Source organism: Homalodisca vitripennis, chromosome 2 (genome assembly GCF_021130785.1).
Source record: "Homalodisca vitripennis isolate AUS2020 chromosome 2, UT_GWSS_2.1, whole genome shotgun sequence".
NCBI classification, from domain to species: Eukaryota; Metazoa; Arthropoda; class Insecta; order Hemiptera; family Cicadellidae; genus Homalodisca; species Homalodisca vitripennis.
In genome coordinates this window covers 93126453-93142681 of record NC_060208.1, presented here as the reverse complement: position 1 = coordinate 93142681, position 16229 = coordinate 93126453, and the positions used below count along the sequence as shown (strand labels likewise).

The 16229-nt window shown below is 29.4% G+C and overlaps 1 protein-coding gene across 4 annotated transcripts in view; it reads right to left on the bottom strand.

Annotated features, from left to right (window-relative positions):
* Positions 1-12255, bottom strand: part of LOC124354356 (arylsulfatase B-like) — a 28888-nt gene extending 16633 nt beyond the window's left edge. For 2 of the 4 annotated variants that reach the window (XM_046804739.1, XM_046804742.1), the window contains exons 1-3: positions 8495-8644; positions 3570-3757; positions 3262-3421 (exon numbers count right to left, since the gene is read on the bottom strand). In XM_046804739.1, coding sequence (XP_046660695.1) covers positions 3262-3421; positions 3570-3671 — 262 coding nt within the window. In that variant the 5' untranslated portion in view covers positions 3672-3757; positions 8495-8644. Of the gene's footprint in view, positions 1-3261; positions 3422-3569; positions 3758-8494; positions 8645-8669; positions 8693-12177 lie in introns of those variants that run through there. The other 2 variants (XM_046804741.1, XM_046804740.1) reach the window with 2 other exon arrangements.
* Between the last annotated feature and the right edge of the window lie 3974 nt (positions 12256-16229).

Sequence of the window (16229 nt, the reverse complement as noted above, 5' to 3'; positions counted from 1 at the left end):
AACCTTAAGCAAATCGTAGGAAAAACTTGAACAATCTGTTTGGAATGAATGTAAAATCTGCTTGGAATCGATGTAAAAACTATTGGGATGTTGATATATCTACTTGGAATGAATATTAAATCCAAGGTTGTAAAATGTGCGTGGAATCAATGTGAGATGTATTGGAAATGGTTTCAAATCTACTTCGAAACAATGTAAATTCTTTTGAAAAAGTTTATCAAATCTACTTCGAATCAATGATTTATTTATTAAAATAGTGTTTACTTGAAAACCTGTTGTGGTACACTTTAATAACCTACAATTTATTTTATTAGAAACTTAAATTTATCGCCTGCATAATCAGTTTTTATTATTTAAGAATTGGAGAATAGAAACCAGATTTCTGATTAATACAGTATATTTTTAATATTTCTATACTGACCCTCTTAGAAAACCCTGTTTAGTAAATCAAAATTGACGATATTCACGAGTTTCAATCGATTTATATATGTTTTTTTTAGATTAGAAAATATGATATACATTCGTTAATAGAAATACTTTTTTTATAGTAAAATTTTAAATAAAACTTTTTCTTAGTCCATAGCCATGTTTTAAGCTAGTAAATATACATCTATAAATTTTTTTTCATAAATATTTTTTATCCGATTATAATCCACATCAATTAATTGTTCTGTTTTACAATACTTTTTACAATATCTAGCATATTTTCTTCATTCTCTATGTCTAATGTAAATGAATGTGAAACTTTGAAATATTTACAGAGCGTAAAATCTTTTTAAAATATATTTCTACACGTTCAGACTTATATTTATCATATAAGAGATTGTATAAGAATTCTTAAATTTTTTAATTTTTCCTTTGCCTTTCTGATTAATTCTAAGATTTTTGTATTCATTTAATATATAATTTTTGGCTTTATAATAGGTTCATTACGTTTTCCATTTATTAAAAAAAACTTTTAGAAGGGTAAAAATTAAACAAATGTTACATCTTAGATAGAGGTCAATTTAAAATTCTAATTTTCCTGATTCTCTATATCTTTTTACAGATTTATCGTTTTTTAGGGTAGGGTACGATAAGCGGACCCGGTTTTTTATATCGAAATTGGCAAACGATATTACTTCATCATAACCATCGATATAATCAATCGATACTGATTAATTATTTTGAGTTATTAACTTAAATAGTCTATATCAACAGCTGTAAACACTAAAACAATACTTCAATTTTACATCAGTAATTTTAATTATTAAAAATGGCAGTCAACTTTAGAAAACTACACGACATTGTTTTGAAAGATGATAAAACATAAATAAAATATATTGTTTTTGTGGCTTCAACATGTTGGACTTGTACCGAAAACTCCATTATGTGAAATTTGTGGAAAAGAAACAACTGTAACTGTGAGAGGAGCAAATATGGTAGTCTTCAGTTTTCCTAGTATTTGTTATAATAACTTGTTTAATCACTGTAAATATTAAATTCATATTTTAATTTAAAACATATAATTGTTATTGAGGACTATAGATACTTTTATATCAATTGATAGTCTAGGATTTGAGATGCGAATATTAGGTATCGAAGACTACATTCTTCGATATAAAAAACTGGGTCCGCTTATCGTACCCTACCCGTTTTTTATTCGAAAAATAAACATTATATGAGTTTGTGGTCATGATTGCTGCATTCGTTTCATTATTGCCATAACATTCTTTATCTTTCTGGATTTGTTACTATTTTAATTCCTATGGTATCGATCGAAATATTTTTATATCTAAATGTTTATAAGAGGATCTAATTTTTTCCAGTTGGACACGATAAAATTAAAACGTAACAACAGAACGTAAAAGCGACAATAAACGTAAAACGTGTTAAAGAGAATGTCATAAATGACAACAAGAATGTTAGAGGTGATTAGCACATTATGTAATGAAGAATAATACTAAGGAAATTCAGTAAAGTTTTAAAAATGTTTGTTCATTTTTTTGTTCAATCTTTCTGGATTTGTTACTATTTTAATTCCTATGGTATCGATCGAAATATTTTTATATCTAAATGTTTATAAGAGGATCTAATTTTTTCCAGTTGGACACGATAAAATTAAAACGTAACAACAGAACGTAAAAGCGACAATAAACGTAAAACGTGTTAAAGAGAATGTCATAAATGACAACAAGAATGTTAGAGGTGATTAGCACATTATGTAATGAAGAATAATACTAAGGAAATTCAGTAAAGTTTTAAAAAGGTTTGTTCATTTTTTTTAAGTATTTTGTTTAAATGTTCCAGGCACTGATAGAAGTATTAATTGTTATTTCAAAAATATATCTAAATACGGATTTATTAAAATGACACTATTTCAAATTCATTGAACTGCAGTGATAATTTTAAAATTTCTTGAATAATTACTTATTTTACATACTAAATTTAATCAAAAAAGCTGTAATAATTCTGGAGATATAACGGCTAAGCTAAGGTATGATTGGGGTTGATTTGAAATGTTCTTATTTTAAAGAAATTTTAATCAAAACTCTTGTTTATTGTTTTAGATTTTTCCAACAAATGTTTTTTATTTTTTTATTTTTCAATATATGATTTTATCTCACACTAGAGGATAAGTTAAGTCCAAAGAGTTAGGTATTTGATATATGTTTAATTTGGTCAAAATCGGTATTTGTAAATAAGTATTTTTAAGCTAGGATTATCTATTTGTCTTCCGTAATAATCTTTAAAATCGTAAACATAATAAACGAAATAGGTGAATAGTAAAATAAAAACTTCCCTAATTGTTCTGATTATTGAAATACAAACGAAATAATTTCTGCTAAAAATTTATTTCTTTGTTAGATTCATTTCTATAATTTTTCTTTGCATTTATATGGAAAATAAATTTCTGAATAAATGAGCGAAGAAGATTATAGGATAAATTTGTATAAGAAGGAGGATAGATAACTGATAAAAGATTATAAATTGCAATTTAATCTCGTATACATATATTCATTATTTTAAAATATGAGTATATATGTTTCCGAAGAGGTTTTTTGTAATGTTTCATTATTACTTCTTAGATTAACTTAATATAAAATACTGTAAGACATTTTTTTGTAATTGCAGTATCAATTATTAATTAAGATTTATACATACTTTTAAAAGGCCCGTCACTATCTGTTAAGACAACCAATTTAATACATTACCTTCTACACATAGTTATTAATGTTAGAGATTAAGAAAGGAAGTAAATATATAGATTTCAAACTTTACCATTATGTATTGGATGTTTGCCAGAGAGTAAAGCGGCCCTGGAAGGTGTGCAAATCGGTTGTGTGTAGTAGTCTTTCAGTATCAATCCAGAGTATGCCAGAGCATCAATGTTGGGTGTTAAAAATTGATTAGAGCCATGGAAACTCACGTCATTCCACCCCTAGATTTAAACAGGTAACTTCAACCAATAGGTAACAATAATATCAGTAATTATTATACACAATTCACACATATAACACACAATACCTATCAAAATCACAGTGTTTAGTAAAGGAGTTTATGTAATTAGTAATGTTATGTCAAATTACCAGATCGTCTGCTAAGATAATGATGATGTGGGGCAAGTCACTGATGCTGCTAACCCTTGATATAGTAGTGATCAAGAGATACGCAGATAATATTCCATACATCTCAAACTTGGTTCTGAACCAATATATGCACGTTGGGAATCTGTATATAACGACTGATTCCACGTAGAATATGTAGACCTATTTTCCTGAAAACATCATGAATATTACATACTTTGTATTCAAATAAAATTATTCAACAAATAATCTACAAACTGAATAAATATACAGACTAGACAAATACAAACAAATATGGTAGTTGAGTAAGTGATCTTTAATAAAGTGTAATTTCTATTGTTCACGATAGTAATACAAATTAAAATATAAAATAGCCTTGGTCAAGTGTTTTCTACACTAAAGATATATATTTTAAATATTTGTATGTAACTTTTCATACTTATTTTGATAAGTTATATACATACTAAGTTGATATACTCGTATATAAATTGTTGTTTTTAAAGGTGTCTGTAAAAAAAAGCGTATCCATTTATGAAACCGTATGTGCAGTATACCAAGAAAGTTATTGCACTTATTGTAGTATGCATATTTTAAAATAAATAATATTTTTTAACTAAATTATATACATTTTTTCTATGTTTAAGGGCAATACCTTTAGAGTTTCTAAGTAACCAGTTATGTTCAATAATGATTGGGAAGTCAAACAGAAAAGCAGTTTTAATCATAACTCATTGAGGAATGAAACAAGAGGATTTTAATTGAATAAAATGTTTAATATATAATTGAAAACCTTTTGAAAAATATCATATTAAGCCTTTTGATGGAGATAAATAACACAGTTATGAAAAAATATCATAACACTTTCACATTCAGTACGTTCTCATTAATCAAGTTGAAACTGATAACGACGTTTCTGATAACATACATCTAATTACATGAATTGATATTTAAAAATGGAGATAACATAGACTGCATATCTTCCACCTTTATCGCGATAGTAAAATCTGTAAAGACGTTTAAATCAATCGAAACTCATGAGAAAACTTCCATCAAGAAAAGGAATTACTCAACCGGCCGCTACATATGTGGCATTTAATACCATATCCCGGTAGATAATACCATATCTATACCATCCGATAATTCATGGGTATTCAAGACGTTTGTGATCTACATAACATTTGTGTTCCATCAGAAAACTTATTTAATGCATAGGCAATACATATAAAAAACCTTACAACACTCGGCTGAAAAGTGTCCTAGCATTATTAACATTTTACACTTCTGACTATTTTTTGGCATTTGATTAAAAGACCGCTAAATTGTAAACAGCATGATGAATGGAGTGGGGATTAAATGGATTATGAATGAATGGTCGTTTAATTGTATATTTGAGTATGATATTCTGAATGAACGACTAAATTACCATACTTAATTTGATGGTACCATGCATTACACGAGTTGCATAATGTAGATTAGCAATCAAGAACTTAATTGATTGATGTATAGTTCAGCATGATACATAATATAATACATACACATATATATATATATATATATATATATATATATATATATATATGTGTGTGTGTGTGTGTGTGTCCGTGCGCGCGCGCGCGCGTGTGTTTGTGTGTCTGTGTGTCATGCTGAACTTTGCCTTGGTATTTTTTTAGAAACACAACACGTATATTAGTTTCTTAAACTCATCTCTTATTGTAGTACTAAATAAATTTTATTGCATCCGAATTGAAGATTTTTAGACGACCTCTTATGTATTTATAACTCTTAAAATAGAGCTACGTGTTAGAAATATGTCTTGATAATAATTAATTTTAATAAAGTGTTCAAAAGTCAGAGTCCTACTCAAATGTTTATAGATATTTATTTACTAAAAAAAATTACTAGTCTGATGGAAGAAACAAAATAAATACGTTTTGTTTTAAAAAATACACCGTGTCTACATTTATTTATCAACTAACGAGTTGTTGTAATCCATGCTTAAATCTAGTAATCCATATTTAAATCTACTTTAAAATCAATATTTTAAGCAATCAGGCTTTCCCGTTTTAGTTCCTTATTATTCCTAACACATGACTCTATTTCAAGAGTTATAAATACATGTGTTTGTACGAATAAAAATATTTCAAAATTGTTATGTTCTTTATATATTATCTCGGATAAAACGAAGGAAAATAACCTGTCTTGTTATTCAAATAAAATGCTAAATTTTGAATATCTAGTGAGAGAGTGATACAGTCAGTCAAACAGTTCAGCAAATACTATATTAAAGTAACATACCTTGATTAAGAAATATCCATTATGGGCTACCTTATTGGATAACAATTGAACCATGAGAACGGCCAACGTCATTTTTACTGCTACAATGTTACGATATGATAACCGACAAGGTCTGTACTAATTAGCCTAACCGTAGCCTCCATAAATGGAGCATGATACGCCTACTTTTACGGCAGTACGAGTAAAATGTTCCTTATCAAGAACCCATTACTTTCGTGTGGCTTCTTATTAGCTCCATCGTATCCTAACATAGCTTTTATGTTAGCTTGATGAGCCTAATGCAAGACATTATCCAAAAACCTAGGCCTAAATATGTTTCACAATCTCCTTTACGTATATAATAATGCCCATATCCCACTTACTAAAACTTAAAAAACAATTTACTACGAAACTGATATTGAACTATCTCAGTTACCAAATATATCCTAATCAATATTTGAGAGAGAAATATTGTACCATAAAGTGCACCATCTTATAAAGTGGTGCAATTAAATTAATTTGTTGTATAATTAGCATAAATAGCCAGAATAAATTGAGTCTGCATGAAATATGATTGCAAACCCTCAATAAATCAATTAAATTTACTTATGAACATTGACAAAAAATAAATACGTAAAAACATTTATTTTACGTGTTTAATTTCTGAAGAAGATTAGAAAGAGAAAGTGATTCGTCATTACACATTTAATATTATACGTAGTTTTGAGGGATCATCCCTAAGGTCTGTCAGTGATACGGCTTATAGTTTGTTTCCCTGAATAAAAATCAGTCGCTGGGGTTAGACTATGATATACCCATTTTGACTATTATTTGTCATGTATTTATGTTACTTGTTAGTTAATTCATGTTATTATGTAACTTATTTCTACGGTTTGGCAATTTTTCAGAGACCACTTTAAATATAATAAACCGAAATCTATTTACATTTATATGTTAATAAATTTCTACACAGAACGTTTTATAAGCCGAAAATGGGTAACAATATATATATATATATATACATGTGTGTGTGTGTGTGTGTGTGTGTGTGTGTGTGTGTGTTTCATTTTGTTTAAATTTCAAATTAACTAAAGATTCATTGATTGAAATGATAGTGACCAAAATTACACATGATTAGTTTCTTAGAAGTTTATATGAATCAAGTTGTAATAAAACATAGTTCAGAATTTCTCGAATAATTAGTCAACAGGCTGCAGTTCGTAATGTTTGCACTAATAATTGCAATTTATATAATGAAATTCTAATTCATTTCTTATAAATATTCTCAATAACAAATGGAGCAGAAAAATCAAAAAGAAAAACAATTCAAACTGGACACAAAATTTAAAAATTTTATGAGGATCATTATAATTATGAGACTTACTTTAACCAAAACATTTTCAAGTTAAATGAGCAAAACACAAATCAACCAATAATATTGAACAACAGTAAGATATTTTAAAAACAAGAAAGTTCAGAATCAGCATTGCAGATAAATAATATTGCTAATGATACATGAACAGTCGGATAGGCTTTTTGAGAATTTAAACGTCTTCTTTACGAATATAGCCGAGCAAACTCCGCTTCAAAACTACTCGTCAAAATCCTAAATGTTTTACAACTTTGATTTTTATGGAACGCACCCCACTTCATACAATGAAATTTTTAGTACAATTACTTTACTAAACTCAACTTCTTCATAATTATAGGATTTATGATTTTAGTGCCAAGGTTTTGAATGGATAAAATATATCAGCCCCTCCTGCATGTAATATATACCTTTGTCTCAGGGAATTTTCCCTAGCAAACTAAAAACATCTGAAGTTTACCCTCTTCATAAACAGTAAAGCAAAAAGAAGTCACAAAATTTAAATGTCATGCGTTTGTTACGGTTATAGTTCTGTTTGTATTGTTTACTGCTGACCCACTTAAATTCCCGAATAATATTAGCTTCCCAATAATGTTTGCCGATGACATAATTCTAGTCACAACTGGCAATTCCATTGGATTATTTCATGCATATTATATTAACTATATATAACCACTATTTTAACTGTTCATAAGACTTCATTTTAATGTTTTCATTATTGTACACTGCAATATCTATGTAACAAAATGACTGTTAATTTTAATTTCAACAGATTTCCTCCTTTACATTTTTATGATTTTAAACTTATCAACGTAACCTTATATTATATTAATTTTATTCTAAATAAAGATACTATTGATTGATTGATTATTCGTTATATGATAGACTTGTAACATGAAATTAATTATTTTATTTTAATTTAATTTAATGTTAAAAAAGTTATTTAACAATAAATCTGTGTTTAAAGTTTAAACTTTTGTCGTTTTTAAGGTAAAACTCCCTTTGTCGAAATTGACGAGTAAAATGAGATTTTTTTTTTAATATTGTTTTAGTGTTTATAATGAAGAATATAATTGAACCCCTAATTTGTTTTGAGGTGGAACATATAATATTTAAACCTTTGTACTGTTCTGTGAACTATTTTCTGTGGTTTGATTGATTATACCAATCTATTTCGTTTTCAATTTAGATTATATGGACGTATATAATATTTTTACTGTGCAATTCTAAACAACTTGTTAAAAGAACTAATGCATGAATACAGAGGAGTACGCAAATTACTTACGAATCAGAGAAGAGTAGAATAGGGAGTTAAGTTGTTGTCGACCGCTACTGTGATACTAGTTTTGTACTTTTAGAACGTAGGGATAACTTATCAAACAAACAGGGATCAAAGGTTCAGGGCAATCAGTCAATATAACCTTACGGAAAACAACTCTCGTGCAGCAATCAATACTCACCTCTTTATATTAGAATCAGATTAGTTATCAGACTGCTGTTATCTGTTGTGCAAGCTTTAATTCATTCATAAATCGTTTTATGACTTCATTCTGAAAATAGAAATCAGCAAAAGAATTTACTTCCGTCACCTATCTAAGACTGGCCTTATTTAACTTATTCACCAATTAATGATATCGCTGTTTTTGGTTCTGGGAAACATGATAGTGAGCATAGATCCAATGGTCATTATTTGTGTGTCTTTATCAAAAATTTCGTCATGACTTGGTTTAAATGGAGTCAGTTTCAATACTTCCTTCAGCTGATCAGGTAACTACATTACTTTCTAACTTTTCCAATGAACTATAACCAGAACAAAAATTATAAAGAGCTCATAAGGTACCCATTCTATACTCACATGACTTTACGTTTATGTCATAAAACAATAACTAAACGTCAATCTGAATCATTAATGTTTTAAATAATATATTCAAAAGTAATACATTTTGCGCTTTTTGTGGTTATTTCTTTTGTTATTTCATACTAAAATTAATGACGTGTTAGGCAATTAGGCCTACCTGTAGAAGAAAACGGACCTATCCCAGTAATCTATATTTCCAAGATGTATGTAAATGTAACCTATGCATTTTACCTATCTGGAATCAACACACTTATTTTAGACTAAGTAAAGTGGTCATTTACTGCATTAATTCTGTTGCGTTTAGCCCTTTTTTGTACGACTTTGGCTACAAAAAGAAATTCAGATAAAGGGAAATAGTTTCAGTAATGCTGATAACTTACAATTACTCTTTAATAAAATGAGCTGAGTTTTTATTTGTGTACAAGCTCCGCCTATTAAACGTGATTGATTATATGTTGGTGATGGGAGATATAAAAATATGAAATAAATTATATCTCCCATTGATTGATCATCGTAAATGGATTGAAACAAACATATGATGTTATATTTTTAAAGCTTTAAATTTATATTTTTTCCAGTGTACATCATACATATGATATTGTAGTACGTTACAGTGTACTATAGCAGCGTTAAATAAATCATAAACACGCTTGGAAATAGTAATCTATATATCGTAAACCATTATTAGGTAATTTTTATATATACCAGTTTGTTGTAATCATACTCATAACACATGTTATAAATAAGGTTTCCATACATTTGTTATTAACGGCACTCCAGACAATATATAGATACTTATTTACGAGTTTTTTGTTTTATAACATCAAGATAACCTTTTTAATGTTTACAGACTTTAGATTCTATTTAGTACGGAAGTACACATATAAGAGTTCTTATTTGAATTAAAGAAGTATATCCAACATTTTTATATTGAAGGTTGTTGCGAAGTATGACACGCTATATTGGATATTATTACGTATCTGGCACGATTTCTTTATACTATAGATTGCTTAATGAAATGGAAGATTTTTCGTAAATAAATCAAATTTTATATTTCGTATTATGCGTGTAAAAAGAGACAAATGCATTTAAAATTCTTATTTTTTCCCGATACATGCATGGCAAAAAGGGACCATAATATGATATTTTTAGGTGTTCATTCCTTCCTTAATGACAAAAGCATGAGTTAATTAAGAAGTAAACAAATCATATAAGACCTAGAAAAATCCCCAAGGTTTCAAATTTTATATGCAACTATACAATTACTAGCACGATAGTGGCTCGAATTTACGAACATTATACCTGCATCAGGCATATCTCGAAATATTGCTTGCAGATAGCACATCTGCTTGTAACCCGATAATCTCTCTTCTGTATTTTCCATATCGGGATTTTTCAGTGACTGTTACCATATCAGAGTAAGATATGCTAAATATTTCAAAGAGAGAGTAGTGATAGTGTAATTATTTGTATGTACTTATGTGGCTCATTAAGGAAATCTTGCACCGCACTCCCTTGCACGTAAAGTTGACTGTCAAAGTTACACTTCGATATTATCAGGTTTGAGAATTAATAATCATATCTTACTTTTGACGACAGGCGAGTTGATTTAATTTAAAATTGTGCCTAGCATTGTTTATCTTAATTTAAAAATTTGGTTTAATTATGAAGAAAGATGCACGGGAGCTTCAACCTTTTAATTTACAGAAGATCAATAATCATGAAATGACCTATGATCTTTGGATCTGGCAAAAGTGAAGCTCATACAAAATGCCTCGGACTTGCAGATGTCAAATTGCATGATGTCCAAGAATAATGTCATTTATATCCTTAGTAGGATATAAGTTTAAAATACTGACTGAAAAATGCACTGACTTGTCTATTTGTTCTATGACACAACTGTTAAAATACTTTCCTAAGAGCTGGTGAATTGAGCTTCTAGTACAATCACAAATCTAATAATAAATGTTATCAGATCTGTAAGGTTCCCTTCTTAATCTATTCTTATACATGACTAAAATGTGGAGACAATGTTTTGGGCCTGAAAGAGTTTACGATAAAGTAAATCATGTGACTGTCTCATATGTTTAAATCCTAAGCTTTTTGAAACAAACCGTTGTCACAGACGTTGCTTGTTGAAACTCAAAACATATAAGTAGATTTATTCAAAACTCAATTGTTGGTTAAGATGTAATAGCTTTGATTATGGATTTAGAAAGGGATATCAGAAACAACACCATTTTATTTACTTTTACATATTTAGCATTTTATTTTTTGACTTGAATGCTTGGACAATTAAGTCACATTTCCGCTTCTCCATACCTAGGAATTGTTAGTGAAGTAAATAACTCCTGTCTTCCAATACAGAATAACATTATAACAGCTCTCATGTAAGCAGGAGAATTAAAAACAAAAACACCATTTTGTTGTTTAAAAATGATTTTTTATTAAATGTTGGAGAACCAGTCAGGGTCTCAAAATATAGAAAAATTAAAAGCAATATAAAGATAAGAGAATTTCCATGGAATGTGCCAAAAGTCACTCACGAATATAAGTTCTCTATTATGAGCATAACTAAAATAGAAGTCTTTGGACCAGGTTACGTGAGATCAGAGAGAGTTTCAAGAGAGCATGGGTTTGTAGGAGATAATTTACTTCACCACGCATGAGACAAATCAAAGCGTAACAATATAGGTAAAATAAAAAAGGAGAATGTTAGAATATATAGAATTAGATAGGATAGTTATATAATAATTGAATTTGTGCAGAAGGCACAAAGACAGGTCTGACATTGATAAAATATTGATCGTTTCATCAGTGATAACGACGATTCTAGTACTAGAGATGCAACTCCACAGGCCAAGCTGAGCAGCGTAAGTAAGCACAGGGGTGGTTCGACCATGATAAATTTAGCATAATTATCTGAGGTACAACAGCTGATCTCTTTCGTTCACTCAGTGTTAAAACCTAATGTTTAAGTAAATACAAATACTACTAAATGAACTTAGTACTAATAAACAACGGCACGCTATCACATATATTAATAAATGTTACAAATAGTAATTAATTATTTCGCGACTAACATTAATTTTTATTTAAGCACAACTTACCAGATCTGCAAGTCTCTACCCTCATAATGAGCATTTTCTTAAGTATGCCTCTACACTAGTTTCGCAAACCAATATTACAAGGTACGTTTACTTGTATGCCATGTAATGCCATTGTCTGAGCGTATCAGAACGTTGCATCATTAAAATTCAATTAACGAACCGAATTAATGATTAGAGTTGGATTTGAGTACATTTTTCGCTTATACTTTACTCAGACAGAAAGGTATACGGATTTCTCTTTGACTTATAATGTACTTAACAATACCTTTTTTCTTACACCGAGAAAAAAATGTCTTTCGAACTTTCTACTAAGAGTATTCGTACTGAGGGATAAACGGATGGATGGTCTGCTCTTTGAAATTTTCACTCGAAAATAAATACGATATACGAGTACAAGAAAAAAAGAAACCATGTACCAGGTATCATTTTGAAACAAAAATCCATTTTGCATTTTCATACATGGATTTTGAATGTTAGCCAATATTTGCGATTACGGTACCAAAAATTTCTATATTCATCAATAAACATGATTCGTGGAAGGAAATCACCGAAAACAATTTTAAAGAGTGGCAACACAAGTTACATAGGCTGTTAAAAAGTAAATAAAACCATGAATGTAAAAATAAACGTTACAGTGTTTAAGATTTGAACTCCATAGAATAACAACTAATTAAAATCAGCTAAAAAGAGAATGTCAAAATGTGTAATTTATTACTTTATGGTAATATGCCAAGCCCATTTTCAAAATTTTGTAACCTCTTTGGGAAAATAACCCGTGGACTAATGGTAAGAACCTTACTGCTACAATATGTCTAAGATATAATAGTAAAGACGTCTAATATTAGAAAGAACAGAATGTTTGTCCTTTCCACTCTGTCTACGAATCGTAGTGTTATAGTCATTGTAATCAAGTGCGACTAGCTTGTGCATTATCGTGCTTGTTCGTTAAGTGTGTAATGTAAAGTGTTACAATGACTGACTGTATGTTCTGTGTTGGATACATAAAAAATGAATGGTACATTCAAATTCAACCACCCATACTTATGTTATATTTCGAAAACTACGTTGCTCCACCGTCCTTACAGATCGTGTCAAAAGTGTAGTACACACAATTGTGCTTCTAATGAGACACCAAATGTCTCTAATGTGGAAACGATATAATGGTTCGTTTTGAGCTTCGTCGTCGTCGACTATGTTTAAACATCTTCAGACGAGAATGACTACAGTTTCCAAGAAGTCTGTGAAAGCGTCAGATCCAAGACGCCGTAATGAAACGAATGTGACTTAGAGCTACATTCAACATTCAAACCTCTCAAAAAATGTGCAATCGCTTATAAAGCTGTTCAATAAATGTTTCTTTGCCCATTCTCATTTCATTTATATATGGAATTCCCGTATTCTATATCTTATCGCTTACATAGAATAACGGTTGATGTGCTCAGCGGTTACACCAATCTTATCTTAAGGGAATTTACATTTTATTTATGTACTTCTACAGTAGCTGTGATTTGTCGGCCATTGCCATCCTACTTAGAAGAACATAGTTAGGTTAGTTTTTAAATATTTTTAGCTCTCAAACATTATTGATCGGCATTTTGGAATTTATGTTTTACTGATCGGTACTAACCCAAGGGATTTATTTCGATCTAAGCCGTGGTTAGGGGTATTGCTGTTAGCCAGTTCAACTACTAGTTCCATTTGAATAAATAATTCCAGAAAGCGAAAAAGTAGTTTAGGTAAAGTAACGGAAAAGTTCAGAAAGTTTAAGAAAGAAATCAACCCCACTCTTCGGGCGTATGGGATTAAGAATGTAATCTCCAATGTGAATTCTACATAAACTCCTAACCTGCATAAAAATAATTGTTAGTACCATGTATCCAGTGTTTTTTAATGAATAATAAATTACTAATGTATAATTTTACTAACTTGCATTAACATATATATATATATATATATATATATAATATATATATATATATATATATATGTATATTAATCTTCAATAAGAATTCTTCAATTATTGTAATAAACATTTTCTATATTTCGGCTTAAGCCGTCTTCAGGAAATTACAAAAATTATATAAATAGGGCTATAAGAACAGAATAAACATAAAACATCAACACAGAAAATGAAAAATAAGAATGAATTATGTACAATGGTGAACATATGATTTAATTTTATAAATTCACTTTGTTGACTAAGTCACCTTAAATTTAATCCACTTGGAAATTTTGATTTTGTGACGAGTTGATGGGCTTGTTCCATGGTTCTCAGACTGTGTGTACTTAAATGTTGTGATATTTTTCTAATTGGTTTTACTGAAAATGTTTCTTCAAAATTTAAATTATGTATTAAGCCATGTGCCACTACAGGTTGCTCTGTTTTTTTATGTTTATATGCATACCTGTGCCCAGTCATCCTTGTTCTAAGAGAATTTATCGTTGAACCAATATAATCTTTAGGGCATAACTTGCACTGAATTTGGTAAACAATATTTTTTGATTCACATGTTAAGTCTTCAAATATACTGTATGATTTTTGTGTAGAACTACTTGTAAATGTTTTTGAAGTAGAGCACATGTTGCAAACTAAACACCTGGGTTTATTGCAAGGATGTGACCCAACTGTCATGTTTTCTTGGTCTTTGTGCTTAGGTAATTTTGGATGGACTAAAATATCTTTCAAAACTGGTGGTTTTCTAAATCTTATTTTTGGAATGTATTTGAATATGTTTTTAGTTGAAGCAGAGCTGTCCAATAAACTGTATGCTACTCGAAGTATATTGTTAATTTTATAAAGTCCTGGGTGGTATTTTGTTAAAAACTTTGGATCATTATTGTCAAATTTAGATTTACTTGTTCCAATTGATAGTGATTTGGTGTTCAGTTTGTTGTTTAAAAGTTTTCGTGGATAACCCCTTTTGGAAAATGCTGATAATAAATTATCAATATATTGTTCTAAGTGATATTTGTCACTGCATAAATTTTGGGCTCTTATAGCTAAACTCTTTGGAATGGCTTTTTTGACATGGGACGGATGACAACTGTCATAATGTAGATATTGAAATGTGTTGGTGTTTTTTATATTGATCTTAGTTTTCAACTTCTGATTTTCAATAAAAATATCTATATCCAGGAAACTCACAATTGAATCAGATATTTCCCACGTAAATTTTAAGTTGCAGAAAGTGTTCAGTGATTGTAAAAAATGTTGCAATTGTTCGTTACTATATGTCCATATCATGAAGATATCGTCAATGTAACGTTTCCAAAATATGGGTTTGTATGTTTGTGTTTCTAGAAAATCATGTTCAAGCTTGCCCATCACAAGATTAGCATAAGAAGGAGCCATTCTTGTTCCCATGGCTGTCCCTTTTTGCTGTAGATAAAAGTTATTTTGAAACCTAAAGCAATTCATAGTTAGAATGAAATTTATTAATGTTAAAAGAAAATCTGACAAAGGAAGTGTATTTTAGGGAAGTGTATATATGTATATATATATATGTATATATTGTATATATATCACTTCGGGTGTATAAATGCAGAATTGCTCTATTATAACAATTATTGGACTTCTTGGTATAAATTTCCTTTAATATTTCGGCTAAAAGAATGTAGAAAAATAATTAATAAAAAATAATAAAAAAAACAATTGATCATTTCATCTTTTATTCAGACCAAAGGGTACTTTTGATTTTAATATTAACTGATGTGACTGTTATAAATTTTCTAAGTAAATTTCGTTTCCATCTTCGGGTAGTTTGCACTATATAATCCACACACACACACACACACACACACACACACACACACACACACACACACACACACACACACACACACACACACACACACACACACACACACACACACACACACACACACACACACACACACACACACACACACACACGCACACGCACGCACGCACGCACACACGCACACACACTTAATACACACATTTCGTGAATTTTCTTAATATATGATTTAATTTACAATGAGAAGTTCAGTCTCGTTTATACTGGAATGCTCAAGAATAAGAACGTGTTCTT